This window comes from Pelophylax lessonae (genome assembly GCF_965119305.1).
Source record: "Pelophylax lessonae genome assembly, chromosome: 3".
Classification (NCBI taxonomy): Eukaryota; Metazoa; Chordata; class Amphibia; order Anura; family Ranidae; genus Pelophylax; species Pelophylax lessonae.
This window is the reverse complement of record NC_138770.1, coordinates 381,460,398-381,487,485: the sequence shown is the minus strand read 5'-3', so window position 1 is coordinate 381,487,485 and position 27,088 is coordinate 381,460,398. Positions and strand designations below refer to the sequence as shown.

General features: G+C 42.5%; 1 protein-coding gene across 1 annotated transcript in view; it reads left to right on the top strand.

Annotated features, from left to right (window-relative positions):
• The window catches only part of USP45 (ubiquitin specific peptidase 45), a 333,185-nt gene that overhangs the window by 120,626 nt on the left and 185,471 nt on the right, over positions 1–27,088 (top strand). The window contains exon 6 of the mRNA XM_082250245.1: positions 23,307–23,446. Coding sequence (XP_082106371.1) covers positions 23,307–23,446 — 140 coding nt within the window. The remainder of the gene's footprint in view (positions 1–23,306; positions 23,447–27,088) is intronic.

Genomic DNA, 27,088 nt, shown 5'->3' with positions numbered 1-27,088 from the left:
AGGCAATAACTGTGGGGTATGAGCTGATGGAGAAAATGGAAGTACGGTTGTTAGGTGTGGGTAGGATAGGCTTTTTATATGTCTTTATTTCTAGTTTAATTTATTCTGTCAAGTTTTTCTCTTTGCAGCAGCACTGCAGCCAAAACTATTTATTTTGCTTAGGACAGGGGATGAATAGGTTAGAATCCGTGCAAGACCTTTGTTGTCCTTAGTGGAGCTTTTCCCTCACGTCTTATTCCAGTTACAACATTGCCACAAATTCAAGATTTTAACAGGAATCCTTCCACCTGGGCCAAAGACAGAATGAAAAAAAAAAAAAAAAAAAAATTGGCAGAAGTTGTAACATCCCCCCCCCCCCTTCCGAAACGAAAAAAAAAAAAATGAGTTGCACTTTTCATTTGTCTTCTAGTATAAACTTTTGTGCATCACCAAGGGTGTCTGTGTCAGTAGTATGACCAGTATTTTACCAGTCTACAAATCTTGGTTATATGCTATTATCTTAAATTGTTTTTGAGCTAACAATTTAATTGAAATAGTTTTATTCAGCGTTTGCAAATTAATCACTATTAATGTTTCATAAAGGTGTTTTGTGAAATATTGCCATGAACCCATTTACTTCAGTAACCTTTGTAGAGAAACGAAAACACGAGTAAAAGCCTTTCTCTTTTTCATGGATTCACACATCAGGCAAAACAAATGGGATGTTGGTACTTGTGTGAAGCTGCCATTTAACCATGAATTGAAATGCATTTATTGAGTTTCCCCTGCAGACATGGTCCACTGTGGCAGTGCTGTCCATATTTGGTGGCCAGGCAAGGAGAGCCAGGTGGTGCTGCAAAGCATAGCACAGTCAAGCGTGCTCACATCTAAGTTTGACATTTGTCATCCTGTACTGCTGCAGGGAAGAGAAAAATCTGCTTTTCCATATGCTTTGCATTTCATTTTGCCCGCAGTTTTGTCCAGATGGCTCCTGAACATTGTTTCCTTTAAGATACACTCCCAGATGTTTGTAAATGCCAATGGAGATAGGCAACAACTGTGTTACAACGATACTCAGAATTATTTACACACATTTATCTCTCTCTTTAGTTATCTGTATATAGTGGGTAAATGTCTTTTTACTCATTTATTTTGGCCAACTGTTCTTTGATGTGCCACATGTTATGCATCAGACTCATGAGATACATACAAAAGGCATGCATAGGGAGGTATGTCTTTTCTTCTATACTGTAGTTTTAAGTAATGTGTATTTTGTCAAGCTAATACAAATTATTTGCTTAGGTGCTTGTTTCCCTAAATTGTACAATGTAAATGAGTAGGTGTATTTATAATATAATGTTTAATATTTAATAACTAACAGCATGTTCAACACTGGGGAAAAAACATGCCAGGTTGCCAATCCAAAATCAGTTTTGGCAGAACTTCAGTATGTCCCCTTCAGCCTCTAAAAACAACCTCCTATCAACTTTAAAATAGAAATATATATATATATATATATATATATATATATATATATATATATATATATATATATATATATATATATATATATATATATATATATATATATAAAGAAGGGTTGTGTAGGATTTTCATCCTACAAGTGGAATGGGAAAACAAAACCTCTCTCTTTTAAAGGTAGGTCACCCAGTCTTAGGGAGGCCCAGAGTTTTTGTCATTTTGAGGGCTGCAGGGTTTTGTAGTAAATTTTAAACCTGTAGAGTAGGGCTGCAACTAACGATTATTTTGTCTGTCGACTTATCTAGTGATTATTTTTCCGATTAGTCGACTACTCTAACGATTATTTTTATCCTATTTTTTTTTTTGCTTAATCGAGTGTTCTTTTTTTGATTAGCTAATTAATCCTTTGAATAACTTTACAAAAAATGATACGTAAAAACTTCTAATATAATATTTCAACTTTTATTAAAACTTTTCAAAAAAATACTTCAATGTGGTTGAAGTTTTTACAGTATACAAAAATGAAGGGACAAAAATAAAAAGTAAAAAGGGAAAAATTTCTGCGCTCAAGATAAAATGATATGAGTGAAATGGCATACAAGCAAAGCTGCTGGCACTGATCTATAGAACACGATCCAGTAAATATATGCAAAAATGTGCAGCGCTAAAGCAACAAGTGACATAAAATCAATAAAATGACAAAATAAATTGTGTGCACAATCACAGAAGGGACAAATAGTCCTCAAAAGTAAAAGTCCATGAAATAAAAAAAGGTGAAAAGAAAGGGGTTGACCCAAACGTGAATAAAATAAAGTTCTAATAATAAGGTGCTACACCCGGAGTGCACCACAAGTCCCAGCAAGTATCAGATGTACCCAAGTGGTTCCTTCTCTTAAGAGACAGCAGGAAATGACTCCTGTGTGTGAAGGGATAAGAGGGCTGCTTACCAGAGGTCCATGGCCATTCAAACTAATGAATTGGCCCCAAAAAAGCAATAGGCATTGGCACTGGTACAGGGTCCCGAGCAAGCACTGTTCACATCCCAGATAAATATTCCTCAAATCCAGTAAGGCACCAAACAGGATCAATTGTGAATGGCATTTAAATGAAAAATAAAGAGGGGAGACACATAGCGTAATCCAGTAAAAACAACAGGAAGGTTTTATTAACCACTTGCCAACTGCCGCACGACTTTTTACGTCGGCAGTCCGCCCCTCACAGGCAAAGCGACGTAGGACTACGTCGCTAGCCTGTAGGGGTTTTGGGAGCGAGCGCGCGCCGCCGGATGCGCGCTCCCGCTCGGTCACGGACCCCCCGCGCGCGTGTCTTGCGGACCTGATTTCCGCCGGGCACTCGCGATCGTCCGTGACAGCGGGAGAAAGGCAGGCGGCTAGTATAATCAAAGCCGCCTGTCAGTCTCCCCTGTGTAAGAATGGTGATCAAACGGTTCTACTATGTAGCACCGTTGATCACTGTTCTTACACATCAAGCCACAGCCAATCACAGTTAGAAACACGCCCCTAGGGACACACTTAACCCCTCCCTCTTAAAAAGTTAACCCCTTCACTGCCAGTGTCATTTTTACAGTAACAGTGCATATGTATAGCACTGATTACTGTAGTAATGTCACTGGTAACCCCAAAAGTGTCAAAAATTTCAGTCAAGGGTCCGATCTGTGCACCCCAATGTCGCAGTCCCGCAAAAAAAATCGCAGATCGCCACCATTAAGCGTTAAAAAAAAACAACAAAAATGACAAATCTTTCCCTTTTGTTAGTAAACGCAATAACTTTTGCGCAAACCAATCAAAATACGCTTTTTGCGATTTTTTTTTTTTTTTTTTTTTTTTAACCAAACATATGGTAAAAAAAATTGGCCTAAAATGTTAAAAAATTTAGATTTTTACATTTTTTTGGGGGAATTTCATATAAAAAATGTGAAAAATATTTTTGAAAAATTGACGCTCTTTTTTTGTTTATAGCGCATGATCAAAAAAATCGCATAGGTGATCAAATACCACCAAAAGAAAGCTCTGTTTGTGGGAAAAAAAATGGACGCCAAATTCGTTTAGGTACACCGTTGCATGACCGCGCAATTGTCCGTTAAAATCACGCAGTGCCGAATCGCAAAATAGGCCCTGGTCAGGAAGAGGGTAAAATCTTCCGGGTTTTAAGTGGTAAAAATAACACTTACAAAAGGAAGCAGAAACAATCGCATAAAACCAGATTCCAAAGGTTAGTAGGAGGATCGCGGTGTCCCGCGTCCTCACTGGTACAAACAAAGCCGGCAAAAGCAGGGGGAGTGTTGACGTCACGTGTGACGCGTCGACGCCTTTCACGCATGCCGACGTATTTCCGTAGTCGACGAAGTCGATTACGCCGACGCGTCGTTGCAGCACTACTGTAGAGGAGTTGGGTGTCTTCCGCTAAGTATGTAGAAGTAGCGGCAGTGATCTGTGAGGTGACTCAAGAGTTTCTTGCACAAAATCTTTGATCTCATTACGTGGGCTTTGCAATTAAGGTTTAAAAACATAAAAGAGGAACGTTAAGCAGGAATTCTTCTTTTTTTTTTTTTTTTTTGTAAATGTGAACCTGACCTAAAGTAAAACATTTAAACATTTCTAGGACAACAAAAGTGCAGCACCGTATATCGGTCCTTAAAGACTTCTGGATCGGAAGGTTTTACCCCCTTAATGACCGGCCAGACAATTGCCCGGTCGTGTGACACTGTACGCAAATAAATTGATGTCCTTCTTTTTTTTCCCACGAATAGAGCTTTCTTTTGGTGATATTTGATCACCAGTGATATTTTTATTTTTTGCGCTATAAACAAAAAAATAGCGACAATTCTGAAAACAAAAAAAAAAAACAATATTTTTTACTTTCTGCTATAAAACATTCTCAATAAAAAAACAAAATTAAAAATCACATTTTTTTTCATCATTTTAGGACAATATGTATTCTATTACATATTTTTGGTAAAAATCCCAATAAGTGTATATTAATTGCTTTGCGCAAAAGTAATCACGTCTATAAACTAGGAGAAAGATTTATGTAATTTTTATTTATTTATTTTTTACTAGTAATGGCGGCGATCAGCAATTTTTAGCAGGACTGCGACATTGCTGCAGACAGGTCGGACACCTAACTGACATTTTTGACACTTTTGCGGGGACCGGTTACATTACTACAGTAATCAGTGCTAAAAATATGCACTGTTACGATACAAATGACACTGGCAGGGAAGGGGTTAACACCAGGGGCGATCAAAGGGTTAAATGTGTCCATAGGGGGTGCTTTCTAACTGTGTGGGGGATGGACTTGCTGGATGAACACACAGACCTGTGTTCCTAAATAGGTGGAACACAAGATCCCTGTGTTCATTACTGACAGAACAGCGGTCTGCTGTATTTACATCGACAGACCGCCGTTCTGTCTCCACGGGGAGCGATTGCGCACGTCCCCCATAGGTACGTCGTTTTGCGTAATAGAGCTGACCTGCCGCAGTATAAATACGGCGGCTGGCCAGCAAGTGATTAAAGTGTTTGTTATCCTAACATTTAATATTCCTGCTATGTGTCTACTGTACTATGTACTTGTATAAAAAAGTATCCCGTTCTCTTTGTAATACTTCCTTTGTGTGAAATCCCTGGTGTTCCTGCCAGTCCCTCTACTTTCCTATTGTCAGACTTGTCCTGACATGCCCCCTCCTGCACAGCCTTTCACTGGGGAGCTCAGTGTGCTTTTGCATCTCTTATAAGAAAAGAAAAAAAAAAAAAAAGTGTGTGTGTGTATATATACTGTGACCTTTTGCCACATTTCAGGCTTCAAACATAAAGATATAAAACTGTAATTTTTTGTGAAGAATCAACAACAAGTGGGACACAATCATGAAGTGGAACGAAATTTATTGGATATTTCAAACTTTTTTAACAAATAAAAAACTGAAAAATTGGGCGTGCAAAATTATTCAGCTCCCTTAAGTTAATACTTTGTAGCGCCACCTTTTGCTGCGATTACAGCTGTAAGTCACTTGGGGTATATGTCTATCAGTTTTGCACATCGAGAGACTGAAATTTTGGCCCAATCCTCCTTACAAAACAGCTCGAGCTCAGTGAGGTTGGATGGAGAGCGTTTGTGAACAGCAGTTTTCAGTTCTTTCCCCAGATTCTCGATTGGATTCAGGTCTGGACTTTGACCTGGCCATTCTAACACCTGGATTTGTTTTTGTGAACCATTCCATTGTAGATTTTGCTTTATGTTTTGGATCATTGTCTTGTTGGAAGACATATCTCCATCCCAGTCTCAGCTCTTTTGCAGACTCCCATCAGGTTTTCTTCCAGAATGGTCCTGTATTTGGCTCCATCCATCTTCCCATCAATTTTAACCATCTTCCCTGTCCCTGCTGAAGAAAAGCAGGCCCAAACCATAATGCTGCCACCACCATGTTTTACCGTGGGGATGGTGTGTTCAGGGTGATGAGCTGTGTTGCTTTTACGCCAAACATAACGTTTTGCATTGTTGCCAAAAAGTTTGATTTTGGTTTCATCTGACCAGAGCACCTTCTTCCACATGTTTGGTGTGTCTCCCAGGTGGCTTGTGGCAAACTTTAAACAACACTTTTTATGGATATCTTTAAGAAATTGCTTTCTTCTTGCCACTCTTCCATAAAGGCCAGATTTGTGCAGTATACGACTGATTGTTGTCCTATGGACAGAGTCTCCCACCTCAGCTGTAGATCTCTGCAGTTCATCCAGAGTGATCATGGGCCTCTTGGCTGCATCTCTGATCAGTCTTCTCCTTGTATGAGCTAAAAGTTTAGAAGGACGGCCAGGTCTTCGTAGATTTGCAGTGGTCTGATACTCCTTCCATTTCAATATTATCGCTTGCACGGTGCTCCTTGGGATGTTTAAAGCTTGGGAAATCTTTTTGTATCCAAATCCGGCTTTAAACTTCTCCACAACAGTATCTCGGACCTGCCTGGTGTGTTCCTTGTTCTTCATGATGCCTTCTGTGCTTTAAATAGACCTCTGAGACTATCACAGTGCAGGTGCATTTATACAGAGACTTGATTACATGGATTCTATTTATCATCATTAGTCATTTAGGTCAACATTGGATCATTCAGAGATCCTCACTGAACTTCTGGAGAGAGTTTGCTGCACTAAAAGTAAAGGGGCTGAATAATTTTGCACGCCCAATTTTTCAGTTTTTTATTTGTTAACAAAGTTTGAAATATCCAATAAATTTTGTTCCAGTTCATGATTGTGTCCCACTTGTTGTTGATTCTTCACAAAAAATTACAGTTTTATATCTTTGTTTGAAGCCTGAAATGTGGCAAAAGGTTGCAAAGTTCAAGGGGGCCGAATACTTTCGCAAAGCACTAATTATATATATATATAATATTTTTTTTTTTTATGCCTATACTAAAATGTTTTGCCTTTCATTTCTATTTTAAAATTAATGGGTTTTACAAGGTGATTGTTTACAATAACTTTAACTTTGTTAGATTTCACATAGATCCCTATGGAACCTCCTTGGATCCTAGGACCAGGATGTACATGGGACCTTGACCACTGCCCCTCATGCTGCCAAACCTTGTCCCTTGCCATTGATGATTTGCATGCCAGGACTTTAGCAATCAGCAGTGGCTTTTACATTTTGCAGTTAAGCTGAACTTCCTGGCAGCACTATTCACAGATAATATAAAGGGTCCTTTCTTGCCTTTCACTGAATTCTCCAGCTCTTTTCCCACAAGCAATGTTTCTTCTAAATCTAGCACTGAATCCGTTATCAATCATGATCTGTCATCTTGATTTCTTGTTTTAAGACTGGTGGCTGAAATCTTTGCAGTTACATTTGCTATCAGTCTTGTAACTTCCCCCTCTGTAGTTGTATGCTAGAAAGAATGGGACATAATCACGCTGCCACTCACTAAAGTTGGCGGGATCTGCTGTTTGACTCCTAGGCTGACCAGCCCACTCAGTGACAGACCATGAGACCCGTGGTCTGTCCCACCCATCGTAACCTCACACTGTGAATAACGGGTCCAGAGTCTCCTGGTCTGTCACACCAATCAATGCCTGTGATTTAAATTAATTCCCTGAACTACCCAGGGGTACTTCCCTGTAAGTGCCCCTCCTCGCAACCATGCATTGAGGACTGGGAGGAGCAGGTAAGGCACTTAATCATTAAAAAGCTATATTCATATTTAAGATTATAAAAAAACTTTTTTTAGTAGACCCTTATTTATTTTACGCAATAATCGTTTAAATTGTGTTTTTCATATTGTAAGCTTCTAATAATTATAATACATTTTACTTTATATATTCAGTTTGTATTAATAAAAAAAGCTTATATTATTTTTTAAGAGTGTGTTTGTTTATTTTTTTATAGGTGTTTAATACACTAGCCGAAAAATTGTTCGAAAATCTGTCATTTGGTCTGTTCGTTCGTTTTTTTGTCCAGTTAATGGGCACAAATTGAAAATCGGTTTTAACTTTTCAGAGCTGAAAAATCAAAGGAACAGTTTGGAAAATTCTGCCAAACGAACGATAAATTGAAAGGTTAATGTGTTTCTCGCCCGAACCGTTTGTACTATGCATATGTGACAAAATTAATGAAAAACTGATTCATTTATGTCAATTGAATTATTTATGGTTTAGAATTCGGTCATTACGTGATGAGACGATCGCCTGCTCGCACGGCCGAGTGTTCGTTTTTCGAAAATGAGTTTGAACGATTTTTAAGTTAGTATATGGCCAGCTTAAGGTAGTATGTGCTATGTAGAGGGTATGAACGTTAACTGTGTACACACTTTGCATGGAATAACAATATTTACATAGTAAGATACCTGCCCACAATTGCACACTCCCTCAAAACTTGTGACGTCTGTGGCATTGTGCTGTGTGATAAAACTGCACATTTTAGAGTGGCCTTTTATTGTGGGCAGCCTAAGGCACACCTGTGCAATAATCATGCTGTCTAATCAGCATCTTGATATGCCACACCTGTGAGGTGGGTGGATTATTTCGGCAAAGGAGAAGTGCTCACTAACACACAGATTTAGACAGATTTGTGAAAAAAAATTGAGAGAAATAGGCCTTTTGTGTACATAGAAAATTGAGTTCAGCTCATGAAAAATGGGAGCAAAAACAAGTGTTGAGTGTATAATTTTGTTCAGTGTATGTATGTATGTATATACAGTATCTCAAACAGGTGAATGCACCCCTCACATTTTTGTAAATATGTTATATATTTTAATGTGAGAACACTGAAAAGAAATTACACTTTGCTACAATGTAAAGTAGTGAGTGTACAGCTTTTAGAACAGTGTAAATTTGCTGTCCCCTCAAAATAACTCTACACACGGTGGTTAATGTCTAAACCACTGGCAACAAAAGTGAGTACACCCCTAAGTGAAAATGTCCAAATTGGGCCCAATTAGCCATTTTATCTCCCCGGTGTCATGTGACTCATTAGTGTTACAAGCTCCCAGGTGTGAATGGGGAGCAGGTGTGGTAAATTTGGTTTTATCGCTCTCACTTTCTCATACTGGTCACTGGAAGTTCAACATGGCACCTCCACGGCAAAGAACTCTCTGAGGATCTGAAAAAAAGTACTGTTGCTCTATATAAAGATGGCCTAGGCTATAAGAAGATTGCCAAGATCCTGAAACTGAGATGAAGCACAGTGGTCAAGACCATACAGCGGTTTAACATTAGAGGTTCCACTCAAAACAGGCCTCTCCATGGTCGACCAAAGAAGTTTAGTGCACGTGTTCAGTGTCATATCCAGAGGTTGTCTTTGGGAAAAAGAGAAATATGAGTGCTGTCAACATTACTGCAAATGTTGAAGGGGTGGGGTCAGCCTGTCAGTGCTCAGACATATGCCGCACAACGCATCAAATCGGTTTTCATGGCTGTTGTCCCAGAAGGAAGCCTCTTCTAAAGATGATGCACAAGAAGGCCCGCAAACAGTTTGCTAAAGCCAAGCAGTCTAAGGACATGGATTACTGGAACCATGTCCTGTGGTCTGATGAGACCAAGATAAACTTATTTGGTTCAGATGGTGTCAAACATGTGTAACGGCAACCAGGTGAGGAGTACAAAGACAAGTGTGTCTTGCCTACAGTCAAGCATGGTGGTGGGAGTGTCATGGTCTGGGGCTAGATGAGTGCTGCCGGCACTGAACCATGAATGCCAACATGTACTGTGACATACTAAAGCAAAACATGATCCCATCCCTTCAGAGACTGGGCCGCAGGTCAGTATTCTAACATAACAACCCAAAACACACCTCGAAGATGGCCACTGCCTTTGCTAAAGAAGCTGAGGGTAAAGTTGATGAACTGGCCAAGCATGTCCCCAGACCTAAACCCTATTGAGCATCTGTGGGGCATCCTCAAATGGAAGGTGGAGGAGCGCAAGGTCTCTACCATCCACCAGCTCCGTGATGCCATCACGGAGTGAAAGAGGACTCCAGTGCCAACCTGTGAAGCTCTGGTAAAGTCCATGCCCAAGAGGGTTAAAGCAGTGCTGGAAAATGATGGCCACGCAAAATATTGACACTTTGGGCCCAATTTGTGCATTTCCACTTAGGGGTGTACTCACTTTTGTTGCCAGCGGTTTAGACATTAATGGCTGTGTGTTGAGGTATTTTGAGGGGACAGCAAATTTACACTGTTAGACTAGCTGTACACTCACTACTTTACATTGTAGCAAAGTGTAATTTCAACAGTGTTGTCACATGAAAAGATATAATAAAATATTTGCAAAAATGTGAGGGGTGTACTCACTTTTGTGAGATACTGTATGTGTGTATATGTATTATATGTATATGTGTGTATGTGTGTATATAAAAAATTAGTGATCGAACGATATTGTTTTTTTCGTTGCCGATCGCATTTCGGTATTAGCCTATCGGTATTGGCCAATATTTTAACACATGTAAAAGTTTGCAAAAAAACCACAAATTTTGATACAAATCTCTTAATAGACTAGTTTAATCTTTTTATTATCATTTTTAACATTCTTCACACCTTAACTGCATGAAAACTGATAGGAAAAGTGCACTTGCAGGGACATTTGCATTTCACATCATCTGATTGTGCATTATGCATAATAAAGTGCTGCAGTAGTGGACTCACTGCAATATTTTTAATTCACTACTGCAGTGCAGTCAGTGCAAAACTGCTAGAAAAAAGCTAGGCAACAACAACAGCTACACAATACACCATACATACACAGTGGATTGGATTGGAGTCAGTGGAGGACTACTTTAGCAGTAAGGCACTCACTGCAACTACTGCAGTCAGTGCAAAACTGCTAGAAAAGGCAAGGCAACAGCTACACAAACATGTCACAGTGGATCATTGGACTGGAGTCAGTGGAGGACTACATCTGCAGTAAGGCACTCACTGCAACTACTGCAGTGCAGTCAGTGCAAAACTGCTAGAAAAAGAGCAAGGCAACAGATACACATGTCACAGTGGATTGGACTGAGTCAGTGGAGGACTACCTCTGCAGTAAGGCACTCACTGCAACTACTGCAGTCAATTCAAAACTGCTAGAAAGAGCAAGGCAACAGCTACATAAACATGTCACAGTGGATCATTGGACTGGAGTCAGCGGAGGACTACGTCTGCAGTAAGGCACTCACTGCAACTACAGCGAGCAGTGCAAAACTGCTAGAAAAAAAGCTAGGCAACAGCTAGACAGTGGATTGGACTGGAGTCAGTGGAGGACTATGTCTGCAGTAAGGCACTCACTCCAACTACAGCAGCCAGTCCAAAACTGCTAGAAAAAATCTAGGCAATAGCTAGACATTGGATTGGATTGGACTGGACTCTTAGCAGTAGGGCACTCACTGCAACTACAGCAGTCAGTGCAAAACAGCTAGAAAAAAAGCTAGGCCACAGCAAGACAGTGGTTTGGAGTTGGACTGGAGTCGGGGGACTACTGCTGCAGTAGTGCACTCACTGCAACTACTGCAGTCAATTCAAAACTGCTAGAAAGAGCAAGGCAACAGCTACATAAACATGTCACAGTGGATCATTGGACTGGAGTCAGCGGAAGACTACGTCTGCAGTAAGGCACTCACTGCAACTACAGCGAGCAGTGCAAAACTGCTAGAAAAAAAGCTAGGCAACAGCTAGACAGTGGATTGGACTGGATTCAGTGGAGGACTATGTCTGCAGTAAGGCACTCACTGCAACTACAGCAGCCAGTCCAAAACTGCTAGAAAAAATCTAGGCAATAGCTAGACATTGGATTGGATTGGACTGGACTCTTAGCAGTAGGGCACTCACTGCAACTACAGCAGTCAGTGCAAAACAGCTAGAAAAAAAGCTAGGCCACAGCAAGACAGTGGTTTGGAGTTGGACTGGAGTCGGGGGACTACTGCTGCAGTAGTGCACTCACTGCAATGATTTACTGGATTTACTGCAGTCAGTGCAAAACTGATAGAAAAAAATCTAGGCAACAGCTACACAGTGGATTTGAGTGGACAGTACTCTTTTCAATACTCCCAGTTAAGTAGAACAATATTATTATGCAGAAAGCAGAACATTTCAGCATGTCCATGGTCACCTGTTAAAGGTCTTCTGTTTTGTTCAGACAATGCTGCCACTTCATAAACATGCTCAGGAGGAGTGGAGGACAGAGGAGCAGAGAGAGAGAGAGGTATCTTCTAGCATGGGTAGCAAGTATTTTGTAGCGTGCCTCATTTTCTCTCCACCACTGAAGAGGATGACTACTTCTGTCAATTACTGCTTCTTTCAAATAGAGATGAAGTTCATCATCCAGGCTCATAGTTGCAGATTCACAAGAAATTGAATCCTCCGCATGAGGCCCCAATAAAACACTGAAAATGTCCTGAGAAATTCGACCACGAAGAATATTCTCTTCTGTTCGTTGACGTATTTTTGGACATTTGTCTGTTTTTGCAGCATGCTGCTTTTCATAAAAATAATTTTCTGGACTTGTCTTTTCGGCAGGAACCTCCTGCACCTCCTGTTGAATATCTTCTGTCAGCCATTGTTTCGCCTTAGCCAATACATCATCAGAAGAGAAAGCGTGGTTCTTATATCGAGGATTCAAAAGACTTGCAAGCACAACATTTTTAATCTCTTCATGCTTCTCAAAACATATATCAATCAAAGCTCTTTGGCTTGACAGACCATCATTTGAAAGTTGGAGGGTGTTGTGTGCCATGACACAGAGGTCTGACTCTGACATATCAGCAAACCTCATTCCTTACCGCATGTTTGCTCCACTGTCTCGAAGTTGCGCAAGCATCACTAGGTCTTTGTTGATTCCCCATTCTGCAAACACGCCTAGAAACATTTCTCTACTGTACTCAGTGTGGGATCCTTGCATCACTTTTGTATTCAACACCAATTGCCTTTTTGTCCATCCGCTGTCAATGAAGTGGCATGTAAGAATAAGTGACTCTGACTCTGTTTGTGACCAGCAGTCCATTGTGAATGAGAGTGAGTTGCCAGCATTCTCTGGTTGCAGCATAGCCTTTACTTTGTCAACGACCTTTTGGTGAAGCTTTGCCAGCATTACGGTTCGATAATACTTCTTACTCTTCAGTGTGTACCTTGGCTCAAGTATGGACATCAACCGCTGAAATCCTGAGTCAGACACCATTGTAAATGGCTGGTTATCAGTTACAATCACCTCTGTGATTACTCTTTCCAGCAGTTGGGATCTTCCATCTGAATCTAGACGGTGACATCTGTTTTTTTTCACAAACATACCTGTTAATGTTGACTGGGGTAGTGGAGGAGGTATTCCATCAAAATCACATTGATATTCATTTTGTTTTTTAATGTGCTGCATGATACAATTCAGTATGATGAACTTTTAGATGGGCCCAAATATTTGACGTATTTTTTGCAGTTACTGATCCCATGCTTATGTTGTTTGTACATGTGTTGCATGCTGCTGCTTTTCTTGGAGAAGGGTGAGACGAGAAATAGTCCCAGACCACACTTTTACTTTTTCTCTCCTCATTCATCTCAATTTGAAAGACACAAAAAAGATTTAAAAAATGGCTTGCTGAAGTTGCTGCTGCTGGCACTGGCACTCTGTTGTGGGTTGGTGGCTGACGCCTGGCTGTGTGGGTTGCTTGCTGGCACCCTGTCGTGGGTTGGTGGCTGACGCCTGGCAGTGTGGGTGGTTGTTGCACCCTGTTGTGGGTTGGTGGCTGACGCCTTGGCAGTGTAGATTGCTTGCTGGCACCCTGTTGTTGGTTGGTGGCTGATGCCTGGCAGTGTGGGTTGCTTGCTAGCACCCTGTTGTGGGTTGGTGGCTGACGCCTGGCAGTGTGGGTGGTTGCTGGCACCCTGTTGTGGGTGGCTTGCTTGCCAGAACACTCTGGTGGCTGGCTTGGTGTCACCCTGTTCTGGGTGACTGGCTTGCAGGAACACTGTGGTGGGTGGCTGGCTTGGTGTCACGCTGTTATGGGTGGCTGGCTTGCAGGAACAGTCTGTGGTGGGTGGCTGGCTGGCTTCTTGTCACCCTGTTATGGGTGGCTGGCTTGAAGGAACAGTCTATGGTGGGTGGCTGGCTTGGTGTCACCCTGTTGTGGGTGGCTTGCTTGCTGAAACACTGTGGTGGGTGGGTGGCTGGCTTGCTGGAACACTGTGGTGGGTGGCTGGCTTGGGGGTCACCCTGTTGTGTGGGTGGATGGCTTGGTGTCACTCACTCACCCTGGCCTGTTGTGGTTAGCTGGCTTGCTGGAACACTGTGTGGTCACTGGTCATGGTGGCGGGTGCCTGCTTTACTCGCTGGAACCCTGTTGTGGAGTGGGTGACTGGATGCTGGCCTGCTCGCACCCTGTTATGTTGTGGGTCGGATGGCTGGAGGCTGGCAACCTGTGGTGGGTGGATGAGGCCAGGGCTTGTGGGTGGATGGATGGCTGGCACTGTGACTGGACCAGACTGCAGCTGGCTGTAACACGAGGCTGAGTGAGGCATGGGATTTGGACTTAAGGCAGAGAACGTGTGCAGCGTGCGGTGAAATAGCGTCACATATGGGCCTCGTAGGCGTGGGAGGTGGTGTTAGAAGGCAGAACGTGTGCGCGCAACATACGGGATGACGTCACAAAAACATCGGCAATATTGGTAAATCCAAAGGCCGATATATATATATATATATATATATATATATATAATATTTGTAGCAAGGTTTCCAGGCCTATGGCCTGTAGTGGGTTTGCCATTAGTGCCGGAATCCTCTCCAGCCCATGTGAGCTGAGTCCCCAGGTGTGATAACTGAGACAGTGTTTTTTTTATTATAATTTAAGGGGATGGGAGAAGGGAATGAGTGGGATACTCCTCTCGGCTTGAACTAATTACATTTGAGACCTTGATCCTGGAAAAATGCCCGTTGGCACTTCCTTGACGCTAGCCAGCACCAGCCAACGCTCACTGATTTTGAGAACACTCTGTAAAACAGAATAAGTGTTGAATCCCTGACTTATAGTCCAGTAGATCCAAGACTGAGAACCGTAGAACTCCTGACACTGCTTCACTGTGTAAGTCTTTGAATACTTTTCCCCCGCCTGGTACAGCTTGAGGTAGTATTTTGTAGAACTCCAAATAGCTAACACTGTAACTGGCACAAGCAATACAATTCAGGGCCCAGACTGCTGGTGCCCCCTTTTTGCTCCTTGAACTCTTCAGGGTCCATTGACTATGTACCCCCTTTACACTTCAGGGTCCTCAACATAGGTACCCCCTTTACAGCTAGCTGACCTTGGATCCCCGATACTCTTCCGGAGTGGTCCCCTCTGAGTCTAGGCAGACCCCCAGGGGCAATCCTCAGTACTCACGACCTGTGTAGGCTTTCCTGGGACTGGACCCCTCTCTCTCTCCGCATTCTCTCGGCACACCGGATCCCCCTCAGCTCAACTCAGCCCGCTCTGGACTCTCAGGCGACACCCCGAGACATCCACCTTCCTCAGACAGGAGGAGAGACAGCCACACTCTCCTTCCTGGGACTCTGCTCCCGCCAAAGACACCCTGTCACGCACTTCCCCAAAACTTATTTCCACTCCCAGAATCCTTTGCAGCCTAATCTGCCTTCTGGGGTAGTTACAAGCTGGGATGTGTCCCCTGATTGGGCTTCCCACACTGCCCTATGAGAAGCCTCTCACAGGAGCCAGTGGGGATACTTCTCCCCTCAGCAAGCACATCTGGAAGCCCTGACTGACACCCTACCTAACAAATCACAGCGCTGCTGTTAGGTAGACAGGGCCCACTATATCTTTACCTAGCACCTACCTGTATATGTGTGTGTGTGTGTGTGTATATATATATATATATATATATATATATATATATATCCACTTGCCTTCTGTGCACTTAAACACCCTTCCCATCCAGGCCAATTTTCAGCTTTCAGCGCTGTCACACTTTGACTGAAAATTGCGCGGTCATGCTACACTGTACCCATATGACATTTTTATCATTTTTTTCACACAAACAGAGCTTTCTTTTGGTGGTATTTAATCATCTCTGGGTTTTTTATTTTTTACAAAAAAAAAGAAAAAAGACAGAAAATTTTGAAAAAAAAAAAGTTTTTCTTATTTTCTGCGAGTAAATTTTGAAAATAAATGTTTCTCCCTCACTGATGTGCGCTGATGAGGCGGCACTGATGGGCACTGATAGGCTGCACTTATGGGCACTGATAGGCTGCACTTATGGGCACTGATGAGGTGGCACTTATGGGCACTGATGAGGTGGCACTTATGGGCACTGATGAGGAGGTACTAATATGCCGCACTGATGAGCACTGATAGGCGGCACTGATAGGCGGCACTGCTGGGCACTGAGAGGTGGCACTGCTGGGTACTGAGAGGTGGCACTGCTGGGCACTGAGAGGTGGCACTGACGGGCGGCACTGGTGGGCACTAACGGGTGGCACTGATGGACACTGACGGGTGGCACTGATGAGCACTGACGGGTGGCACTGATGAGCACTGATGGGCGGCACTGATGAGCACTGATGGGCAGCACCATCAGTGCCCACACTCAGTGCCCATAGTGCTGCCAGTCAGTGCTCATCAGTGCCTAGATGAGCAGGCACTGATGGGCACTGACTGGCAGCACTATGGGCACTGATTGTGGGCATTGATGGGGGCACTGATGGCGGGCACTGATGGGGCAATGTGTGTGGTTTTTTTTACCTTCAGTAATCAGGGCACTGGTGATCAGTGCCCTGATTACATGTCTCTGTGTCCCCAGCGGCTGTCGGCTCCCCCTCCTTCCTCACACTGCAGTGTCTGTGTGAGGAAGGAGCGCCGGCGATGAGAGATGATCTCATATGTTTACATATGAGATCATCTCTCATTGGACGGCTTGATCACGTGGTGAATGGCCGCTGTGATTGGCCATTCACCACGATCTGTGATCGGCCGTGTCCAAGGGACACGGCCGACACAGATTCTCCCCGATGCGCGCTCGCAGGAGCGCGCGGGGGGGCGTGTCACTGGAGGCCGTTTAAAAACGGCCTCCCGAAAATTCGAGTTCGCGCTGCAGCCGTATATAGGCTGTAGCGCGGATGGGAGGGGGATATATATAAAATCTACCACATGCAGGTTACGAAGAAGGTGTGACTAGATGTTAAAAGGGGGAAAAAAACCCTAACTATAACTATGTTTTAAAAATTCCATTCCCCCTCCTCCCCACCTATGCTGCCTAACCTGTGTGAAAAAAAAAACCTGTGTATTTACCTATCTTCAATCCAGTCTGGTCATGGTGTATGTGACTGCTCAACAATGGCTGTAATGTCACCCATAGTCTCCCATGGCCCAGCCATTGTTGGCACTCCCTCCTCTCCTCTTCAGCAGCGGACCACTGACACAGGGGAGCTTGATCTGCAGAATCATGTGACTACTTGAGGGAATTAAAATACAGGAAAGGTAGGAGGAGGGAATATTTTTAAGAATAGTTATAGTTAGACTGAAGATTCTGAATTTACCCCTTTCCAGCTCACTGTACAATGCAATGCATGCAAACCAAAAATCTATTTTTTATGCAAAAGTGTGCAGAGGATTGATTCTGAATCTTCATTGCTTGCTAGTTTTTGATGTCACATATAAACACTATTTCGAATGTCCCTAGTTTTCTACTGCTTGCTAAGGTTAAAGTAATTTAATTGTCTGTAAAACAGTTTACACACCAGCAGAGACAATATGAAAAAAATGTGTTCCCGATATCAGTGCACCTTTCAACATATCCTGCAGATGCAGCTTTAACCTGGAAGATTTGCATGCCTGGACAGTAACATCTGATCAGCGTACTGGAAGTTATTATGTGCGACTTGTCAGTCTCGTTTTATTCCTCTTTAATTAAATGTAGGTTTTCAGAACTTTAATTATGCATTCTTTCTGGTTCATGTAGGAGAAGCACAAGAACTCCCCATGGAGGAGTCTCCTATCCTTAGCTTGCGACTGCATTAGAACCTTTTGGCATAAACATCCCATTAACATAAATTGGTCCCTGCAATGTCCCCGGAACTCTTTAATGAGACTCGCTCTTTAACTCATTAGTGCAGATGTGAGCTCATATGTCAGGAATCTGCATTGCAGAATCACCATTCCTGGCGTTTATTAAGTCCATAACTCGTTTGCATTGACATGCTGTGTTAATCAATATTTTTTTAAAGTCTGAATATGTCACTAATGCTCATTTTAAGAACACTGATGGCGACAGCATGGAAGTTGCCAGTGGAATTTGAGACTACAACCGAAATCTTAATTCTCTTGTTGTCTTAAGGCTATAAGTTAATGAGACTGCAACTTCAAATGCCCTCATTTAAAAAATATATATATGTGGATTCATTTATTGTATTAACAATACTAGCTGTACCACACTGGTTGCTTTCTTCTATTTCATAGGTTAGGTAGGTTTTTGAACTCATTGTGCACATGCATCAAATATATCAGACATTTATAGTGGAAAACAGGATATCATCTTTATCACTTCTCTAGGTTTTCAGGAACCTAACTTGCCTTCTTGGCTATCGTTATGGAGCTCATATATAAAACACCTGCAGTTTGTTTTTGGTGTTCAGTCAATGCCTCACCAAGCTATAAACATCAAGGAACTGCATTACATAAGACCAATGAAAAAGGATTTATAATACTTTTCAGTAAGCCAACATTTCTGTAAGTCCATGTATGCAGTCAATGCTTGGTCAGGGCGCCTTTTGCATGAATTACTGCATCAATGTGGCGTGGTATGGAGGCGATCAGCCTGTGGCACTTCTGAGGAGTTATGGAAGCCCAGGTTTCATTGATAGTGGCTTTCAGCTCGTCTGCATTGTTGGGTCCGGTGTCTCCCAGCTTCCTCTTGACAATACCCCACAGATTCTCTTTGGGGTTTAGGTCAGACTAGTTTGCTGGCCAATCAAGCATTGATCCATAATCATTAGACTATTCTGGAACATTCTTTAACTATAACATTCTCCAGAATAGACCACCTATCCATGCTCGTAGCAAAGGTATATCTGGGAACTTTCTCACTGTGAGCTTTTATTAGTAATTTTTTTTTTTTTTTTTGGTAAAACAGAGAAAAAATTGTCATTATAAAGTAATCCTAATGAGAACAATATGTGTTTTAGTGACCCAAATATGTACCAAGAGTCACACATAAACTGTCATATATATTTCCTAATAATGACTCAATCCACCACCCACTATGAACTGGTACTTTTGTACCAATAATAATACAATCTAGGTATTTAAACCAAAAGCCATATTTATGCTTACACCACAGAATGTAACTTTCAGGCTCCATTCACACTTGTGCAACTTTTAAATCCATGCAATTTCCATTGCGACTTTGCCTCGCGACTTGACAGAATTTTGATGCGACTTTGGATGAGTGCAACTTGTTAAAAATTCATTAGGTTTTTCTTTTTAATTTCTATCAAATTCCAAATTTTTAGAATGATCGAAATTCGAATCGGTCGAAAATTGATCAACCAATTCCAATTCTGTGTAAAGAATAGCTGGTTGTTCAGTAGTGGCCCAGGAAGCCGTCCGCTGCGTCCTTAACAACTGAGGACACATCAGCTGTCAGTGAGTTTCCCCCACTGCCAGCTGAATGTAAAAAAAATAACTTTTAAACACCAAGGGGGCCCCCAGATCCCCCCCCCACGTGAAGGAGTATGGGATATATAGTACCCATTTACCAAAATATGTAATCAACATGGAGACAAGTTGCTTTGGGGTGTCCCTTTCCCTTTTCAGACCAGCTAGGCTGCATGCTGGTATGGATTTTGGGCAGACCGTGTCTGGTATGGATTTTGGAGGGACCCCACGCGGGTTTTTTTTTTTTGTTTTTTTTTGCTGGCCTTTTTTTTTTTTACTTTAAGCTGTCAGTGGGAAAACTCGCTGACAGCTGATGAGTTAGCAATTATTAAGGAGGTGGTGGCTGGCTTCCAGCTATTCTTCACACAGAATTCAAATTGGTTGATCAGTTCTCAACCGATTTGAATTCTAAATGCTCTGAAAATTTGGAATTCATTGGGTTTTTTTATAACAAATTTTTCATTTTTGCACTCATCCAAAGTCGCATCAAAATTGCATCTATGTAATGCAGGTGCAACTTTCATGTGACGTTTGAGGGTCTACTTTGAGGTCTATGGACATCAAGTCGCATGAAAGTCGGACCAAAGTAGGGCAAGAACTACTTTGAAGTTGCACAGATATGAACGGTACTCATAGGGAAACATAAGGTGCGCCTTGTCATGCGACTTTGGGGTCCAAAGTCACATGACAAGTCGCATAAGTGTGAATCCATGTGAAAGGGGGAATACTCCCTGCTGAGCTATTGTTTTCTAAAAAGACAGATTCAGTCTCCTGCGCTCGAGTGCTGTGTTAAAGGGACTGCTGTTTTGTTGGCTTTTAGGATTTTGCTGCCCTCTCAGGACGATGGGTATCCATATAGACTGAAAACAAGAGAAGGGCGCACCGACCTTGTGCAATATCACAAGACATTTATTGGGAGATTAACAGACATGCCATACATTATACTCAAATGTATGCTAAAAGTAAGCATAAGAAAGGTTTATTTTTGTAATCCGTTCTTATGCTTCCTTTTAGCATACATTTGTGTGTATAATGTATGGCATGTCTTTTATTCTCCCAATAAATGTCTTGTGATATGGCAGTAGGTCGGTGCGCCCTTCTCTTGTTTTCTATGGTTTCGAGCTATTGTATTCTTACAGCAGGGAGACTTCCCTGCCATTAAAATACACTGATCAGGACTGCCGGCTACAGCCAGTGGGGCTGATCAAGCAGGAAAAAAACAATGGTAGGCATCAGTCGGTAGATTGACCTCTATACAACCACCTTGCCCATACGTGGATGCTGAATCAGCCACATTTTGATTTATGTATGGCTGGCTTTAACCACTTGCCAACCACTCACTGAGCTGGTACTGCGGCAAAGTGGCTCGTTATCGTCCAGCGACGTAGACATACGTCGCTGGACAACGCCCCCTCTCACACAGCGGGAGTCGGGCCAGGGGAGGAGAGGCGGTGATCACCGCCGCTCTTCCCCGATCGTCGGGGATCGAGTGAGGAAATCCGCTCACTTGTGTAAACAAAGCGGGCGGATCTCCTATGGGACAGTCAGTCACAGATTACAGGATTCTGCATAGCTGAACCTGCGATCTGTGCCTGTGTCACACAATCCCCTCCTCCCACACACGTCAGTAAGCATGAGGCATACATTTAACCCCTTGATCACCAATAAAGTTAATCCCTTCCCTGCCAGTGTCGTTATTACAGTAACCGTGCATATTTATAGCACTGATTACTGTAGTAATGTCACTGGTACCCCCAAAAGTGTCAAAAATGTCAGTTAGGGTCCGATCTGTCCGCCGCAATGTCGCAGTCCCGCAAAAAAATCGCAGATCGCCGCCATTACTAGTAAAAAAAAATAAACAATAAAAATGACAAATCTTTCCCGTAGTTAGTAAACGCGATAACTTTTGCGCAAACCAATCAAAATACACTTATTATGATTTTTTTTACCAAAAATATGTAGCAGAAAACAAATTGGCCTATAATGTTAAAAAATTTTGATTTTTAAATTTTTTTTGGGAATGTTATATATCAGAATGTAAAAAATATTTTTTTTTTCAAAATTGTCACTTTTTTAAAAAAATTAAAAATCGCACAGGTGATCAAATACCCCCAAAAGAAAGCTCTATTTGTGGGGAAAAAAAGGACATAAATTTAATTTGGGTACAGCACCGTGTGACCGCGCAATTGTCCGTTAAATTAACACATTCCCGAATCGCAAAATATACCCTGGTCAGGAATGGGGTAAAATCTTCCGGTCTTAAAGCGGTTAAAAATACGCTCATTGAGGATTTTTTTGTCAAAGACATGTAGCTAAATACATTTTGGCCTAAATATATGACAAAAATTGAATATATTGGATATTTTTTAACTGTCAAAGTAGAAAATGTCAATTTTTTTGCAAAATTTTCGCTCTTTTTTTTATTAATATCGCAACAAATGAAAAGTGCAGAGGTGATCAAATACCACCAAAAGGAAGCTCTGGTTGTGGGAAAAAAAAGACGTCCATTTCGTTTGGGTACAGGGTTGCATGACCGCGCAATTGTCAGTTAAATTCACGCAGTGCCAAGTTGCAAAAAGTGGCCTGGACGTAAAGCAGGAAAATCCTCCGGTGGTAAAGTGGTTAAACTCCAAACTTTCTGCGTTAGTCAATGGCTAACATGGTACAATACTGTACTACAACAAGAATTGCATCAGAAACCCTGCAATACATTCTTTGGGTCATTTGACACTTTTTATTTTAATATTTTTTTTTTTTTTTTTACAGATCCCTAAAATGTCACTCTGCTTTCAGTCCAGAGGGATTTCCATTGCAAGCAATTGGTGGCTTATAAGCAGGGCATATTAGCAACACAGTTTCTTTGCAGGTGTTTCTATAAATGTATCATTAACCAAAAAATATAGAAAATTAGATACTGAGAAGATTTGCAGAGTATCCTTCTGCATATGTGAATTTCAACCAAAGCTTTAACCTTTTTGTATCTATAGTGCTGCCTTATACCAAAACTTTTTCTGCTGTCTTTGATCTTATTTTTTTTATTTTATGTTTACAACCAATAATTTCAGTGTAAAACAGTGTAAATGAACATACTTTGTAATCCCTTGTCCCTAGGTTTCTAGCGCCTCTCATTTTTGGTGTACATGAGTTTTGCTTTATTTCTACTGGAATAAATGCAGGAAAGGCTCTGTTGTAAGGGGTTGATTTTCTAAAACTGGAGTCCAAATTCTGTTGCATCTCTGCATAGAAACCAATCGGCTTCCAGTTTTTCTGTTAAAGCTTAAATGAACAAGCTGAATTTAGAAGCTGATTGGCTACCGTGCACAGCTGCACCATATTTTGCACTCTTCACTTTTAGTATATCAACCCCAATATGTAACTTGTATGGCTTAGAATGTTCCTAAGAATCTTGTAAAATATTACATTTAGGATTTCATAGCTCTATATTCTTATCTAGCAGGGTTGGTAATTGAGTCTTTGTTCTCCACCTCTGCCAGCGCACAATATGGAGAATTTATCAAAACTAAAGCAGACAGAATCTGGAGCAGCTGTGCATGGCCACCATTCAGTTTCTATCATCAGCCTGTTCAGTTAAGATGTGAAAATGAAAGATCAGTGCTTATTGGTTGCCATGCACAGCTGCCCCAGTCTTAGTAAATTTGCCTCAATGTTTTTCTTGATGTAATTTATTTTCATATTGAAGCAAGATGTCTTTTAGTAATTTAATTCATTTTTATTTCCAGGATGTTCATTAAAGGTCATTTGCCTTCGCGAGCAAAGTAGTGAAAAGGTTAAGAAGAGCACCTCCCTGAATAGCACATCAGTCCCTGTAAAAGGCATATTGAATTTGGGGAACACCTGTTTCTTCAATGCTATCATGCAGGTATGATGTTCTAGACCAAAGATGATGAAGCTTAATGAAGCTTAAGGTGTGAGTGCTGCAAGTCTAAAGTTTCAGCACATCTTTATCCTCAGCAAGTTGCCCTAAAACATTTTCAAAAGTTTGAGCCGGCGGCTCTTCATTTAGGCCATGCATATTAATGGATTCACTCCACATTTTATGGCAGACCGTTTCACTGCAATTCTCTCCAGTGACTGGTATCACTTACAGCACTACTTTCTTGAAGATATTCTTACCAGGTGTAGGTCACTTTCTTTGTTTGGGAATACTAAATTTAGGATAAAATGGTCGACTCTTTACCTTTTTGACCTGCCATTCTTATCCTACATCCATAAAGGGTGAAACAGCAGCAGACTCAATGGGAGTCTTGTAACTCCCTGCAAGCTTAGATGGCACTCTTTCACTATTGTCAGTGGTGACTGTAGACATTTTTTCCACACCACAAGTCCCTCCTTAACTGGGACTCATAAACCTGAAGGCAAGGCAGGCCAGTTTATAGCTATCAAACAAAGCTTAGCTTTCCCATCAACATATAGATTCTTTGTGGTGGTAGACTGCATGTCTACATATGCTGAATGGTTCATAACTTCACTTTCATGTGGCAAATCTAGATTGATACTTTTTCACTCTTGCGCTGTGTGACCATATGCATTATTCATGTCATTCATTTTAATTATCATCAAGTGCAACATAAATCAATTATTTTAATGAGCTATAAGCTGTTGCATGGTATTAGTGAGGAACACTTGAATACATTATGTGGTATATTTAACATTTGTAGCTAATAGGGTCAGCCAATGCTGCTTTTCTTACTTCAAGGTTCATTGCTCCCTTAAAAAGAAATAGACACTAAAAGAACAATTAGTATAGGCATGAGACTGTGCCCTCTTCTGTAGGAAGGTGTTCACTTTACGAGCTGAAATAAATATAATTAATGATAATTTAGATAAATTACCATTTACCTGCTAACTAGTATTTGGTAGCATCAAGGTAATCTAATGAATTCTAAGAATACAGAGTCCTGCATTCTAAAGAGCCTATTCATTTTTTTTTTCAATTTATTTATTTAAGAAGTCAACAGGAAAGTACATGATAAATAATTGGACAAGTCAAGTGAACTTTAGATCAAAGATACAATCTCAAATCCACATTACAATGGAACATTTGACTTGTGATCTGTGTCTGTGTCACAATCCCTGGCTGAATTTTCACCGCACAGAGATCGCATGTAATTTTAGGAGCAGTGCGCTCCGAATTACATGCGATCTCTGTGATCGCAGAAATGTGAACCGACACTTACAGTCAGGGCCGGCCTTAGGGGTGTGCGAGCTTTGCGGCCGAACAGGGCGCCATGGGCAACAAGGGCGCCGTGCGGCCATCACAGCTTGCAGAAGAGCAGGTGATTCAGGCCGCACAGCGGGAGGTAAGCGGCGACCGCGGCCTGGACAGGGTCAACACAGGCCGCGGCCGCCGCTTACCTCCCGCTGTTCGGCTGTGCCTCGGTCACCTCTCGGTCACCTCACCTACTGCTGCAGCCTGCAGACAGTCTGAGGCGAGCTGTGTATTACACACAGCTCAGCCTCCGATCCACGCACGGTGACAGATCCCTCCTCCTTGCAGGGATCGTCAGCTCCTCCTCGCCTGCCTTTCTCCTCCTCCTCCCGCCCCGCCCATACTCCCCGGGGATGTGTGGGCGGGAAGTTTAAAGAAAAGTGCAGACAGCGTGAGGTAAGGTAAGTTAGGTCGCCTTCAAAAAAAATGCTAGGGGGGTCTCTGTGTGTGGGGGGGGGCTTTTTGTGGGGGGTCTAATGTAAGGGGGGCTCTCTGGTGGGGGGGGGGGCTCTGATGTAAGGGGGCTTTGTGTGGGGGGTCTAATGTAAGGGGGGCTCTCTGGTGTGGGGGGCTCTGTGTAGGGGGGCTCTGATGTAAGGGGGCTTTGTGTGGGGGGTCTGTGATGTAAGGGGGGCTCTCTGATTTAAGGGGGGTCTGATGTAAGGGGGCTCTCTGATGTAAGGGGGTCTCTGATGTGGGGGGTCTCTGATGTAAGGGGGGCTAGGTGTGTGTGTAGGGGGTCTCTGATGTTAGGGGGGCTTTGTGTGGGGGGTCTCTGATGTAAGGGGGCTCTTTTGTGTGGGATCTCTGATGTGAGGGGGGCTCTGTGTGGGGGTTTCTGATGTTAGGGGGGCTTTGTGTGGGGGTCTCTGATGTGTGGGGGGTCTCTGATGTAAGGCGGCTCTGTGTGTGGGGTCTCTGATGTGAGGGGGGCTTTGTGTGGGGGTTCTCTGATGTGAGGCAGGATTTGTGTGGGTGGGTCTCTGATGTGAGGGGGGCTTTGTGTATGTGTAGGGGGTCTCTGATGTTAGGGGGGCTTTGTGTGGGGGGGTCTCTGTGAGGGGGGCTCTGTTTGGGGGGGTCTCTGATGTTAGGGGGGCTTTGTGTGGGGGGTCTCTGATGTGTGTGGGGGGTCTCTGATATGAGGGGGGCTTTGTGTGGGGGGTCTTTGATGTGAGGGGGGCTTTGTGTGGGGGGTCTCTGATGTGAGGGGGGATTTGTGTGGGGGGTCTCTGATGTAAAGGGGGCTCTATGTGGGGGGTCTCTGATGTAAGGGGGGCTAAGTTATTAGTGATCATAAAAAAGAAAAGTCAAATAAAGTGCAAGAAAATGCATGCGGGGGGGGGGGTTTGGGCGCCACAGGATTAGCTCGCACAGGGCACCTGAACACCTAAGGCCGGCCCTGCTTACAGTTGTTATATTTAAATAAAAGGAGGCTACATTGCCTTTAGTCAGTTAGTTTAAAAACTTGGTCTTTCTATTTTACTTGTATGTCTTTTTTATTTTACAAGCAACATTTATTACACGTTTGGTTTGGAACGCATGCTGTACTTTCAGATATTAGAATATAATATTTTTTACCAAGGGCCCATTAAAAAAGCATTTCCAGGCAACAGGTTTAACTAATGAAGGAACTGCCTGAATTTGGCGCACAATGTTGGTAATGTTACCAAAACTTCTGCAAATGCTTGCCTGATTTTGGCACAAGTAGTTCTTAGGCTACAACCAGAAAAGTGTTTTTAAAGCTATACTGTTATCTTCTGATTTTCTCTCTTCATTTCCTGTGTCACTAATTAGTCAAATTTTTAAGGCAGGTTTGAAACTGGTGGCATTAGCAAACTGTTGATCATTTTTTTTTACATGAAATTGATTGTAAATTTTTTTTATATAACAAACATGTTATACTTACCTGCTCTGTGCAGTGATTTTGCACAGAGTGGCCCAGATCCTCTTCTTCTCTGGTCCCTCTTCTGTGCTCCTGGTCCCTCTCTCCTGTTGAGTGCCCCCACAGCAAGCAGCTTGCTATGGGGGCACCCAAGCTGAGTCACAGCTTCCTGTGTTCATTCAGACATGGAGCCGTGATCTGTCCCCGCCCAATCTCTCTCCTGATTGGCTGACTGACTTTGATGGACAGCAGCAGGAGCCAATTGCACCACTCTTCTGTCTCAACCAATGAGGAGGGGAGTCCAGGGCAGCTGAGACACTCCTGCAACATTGTTGGATAGCGATGGGTTCAGGTAAAAATTAGGGGGGCTGAGGTAGGCTGCTGCACACAGAAGGTTTTATCTTAAT